The sequence below is a fragment of the Apis dorsata genome, unplaced genomic scaffold, assembly GCF_000469605.1.
Source record: "Apis dorsata unplaced genomic scaffold, Apis dorsata 1.3 scaffold_575, whole genome shotgun sequence".
Taxonomy (NCBI): domain Eukaryota; kingdom Metazoa; phylum Arthropoda; class Insecta; order Hymenoptera; family Apidae; genus Apis; species Apis dorsata.
In genome coordinates, this window is record NW_006263785.1 from 229,488 (window position 1) to 230,585 (window position 1,098).

At 21.4% G+C, this 1,098-nt stretch overlaps 1 protein-coding gene across 1 annotated transcript in view; it reads right to left on the reverse strand.

Moving 5' to 3' along the window:
• The window catches only part of LOC102677764 (FAD-dependent oxidoreductase domain-containing protein 1-like), a 14,406-nt gene that overhangs the window by 4,409 nt on the left and 8,899 nt on the right, over positions 1–1,098 (reverse strand). The window contains 2 exon segments of the mRNA XM_031513069.1: positions 35–508; positions 722–997. Of these exon segments, the coding sequence (XP_031368929.1) occupies positions 35–508; positions 722–997 (750 nt within the window).

Genomic DNA, 1,098 nt, shown 5'->3' on the forward strand with positions numbered 1-1,098 from the left:
AATATTCTAAGAAAATTAAATTTGAAAATCTTACAATTAATTTATCCATTTCTTCATCTTTGTCATCTTTATAGGTAAATCCTTGTGCTTCTCCACAAATATAATTTGCTCCCAATAATAATGCTTTTTTTTTAAAAGCAGAAAGAAGAGCCCATGGATCAAACCATCCTTCTTTTTCTAATCCTAAACAACCTAATTCAACATCTTCTATATTTAACCAAGGAAATATATCTTTTAATTTAGCAGATGATAATAAAATATTTTTTGCTCCAAGAAAATTTTGTAATTTAGAATTTTTTATCAATGTTTGAGCTCCTTTTTCAGATGCTAATATTAAATATCCATGTGGATGAAAATATGTATTAATTTCAGGTTCTCCATCAATGCCTAAGTATTCATTAACATTGCGTATAAATTCTGCACCAAAAAGAGACATTTCAATATTTTCTTTCAAAGAAAATTGTTGACGTAAACCTCCAGCAGAAAGAACTGTTGATGCTGTGGTATACTAAAAATAAAATTTATATTTATTTTATTAAATAAGTTATATTATTTAAATTTTATTGATATTTTTTAAAGAAACATTAATATTATTAATATTTGTTCATTATGTTTATTCAGATTATATTACAATAATAAAAAATTATTATTATTATTAAATTATTATTAAATTAACAATTATTATTATTATTAAATTATTAACATTTCTAAAAAAACTTACCATAGGATCTTTTTCAACAACTACAACTTTAAAATCACTTGTATAAATTCGTTGTTTCAACCAATAAGCTATAGAACTGCCTATTACTCCACCTCCAATTATTACAACATCACAATTTTCTGGAAGTATTGGTGGTCGATCCATCCATTCTACTAATATATCATCAACATCTCTTACAACAAGAGAATCTTTTATCAATGTCAAATTATTTTTTAATTTTTTTATTATTGTAGTATTAGAATCTTTTTCTTTTTGTGTAATTACAGAAGATGTATCCTAAAAAATTATATAAAAGTTAATATAAATTTTAATTTTATTTTAATTTTATAATATAAAATAATATAAATAAATATAAATAATATAATATATTTAATATA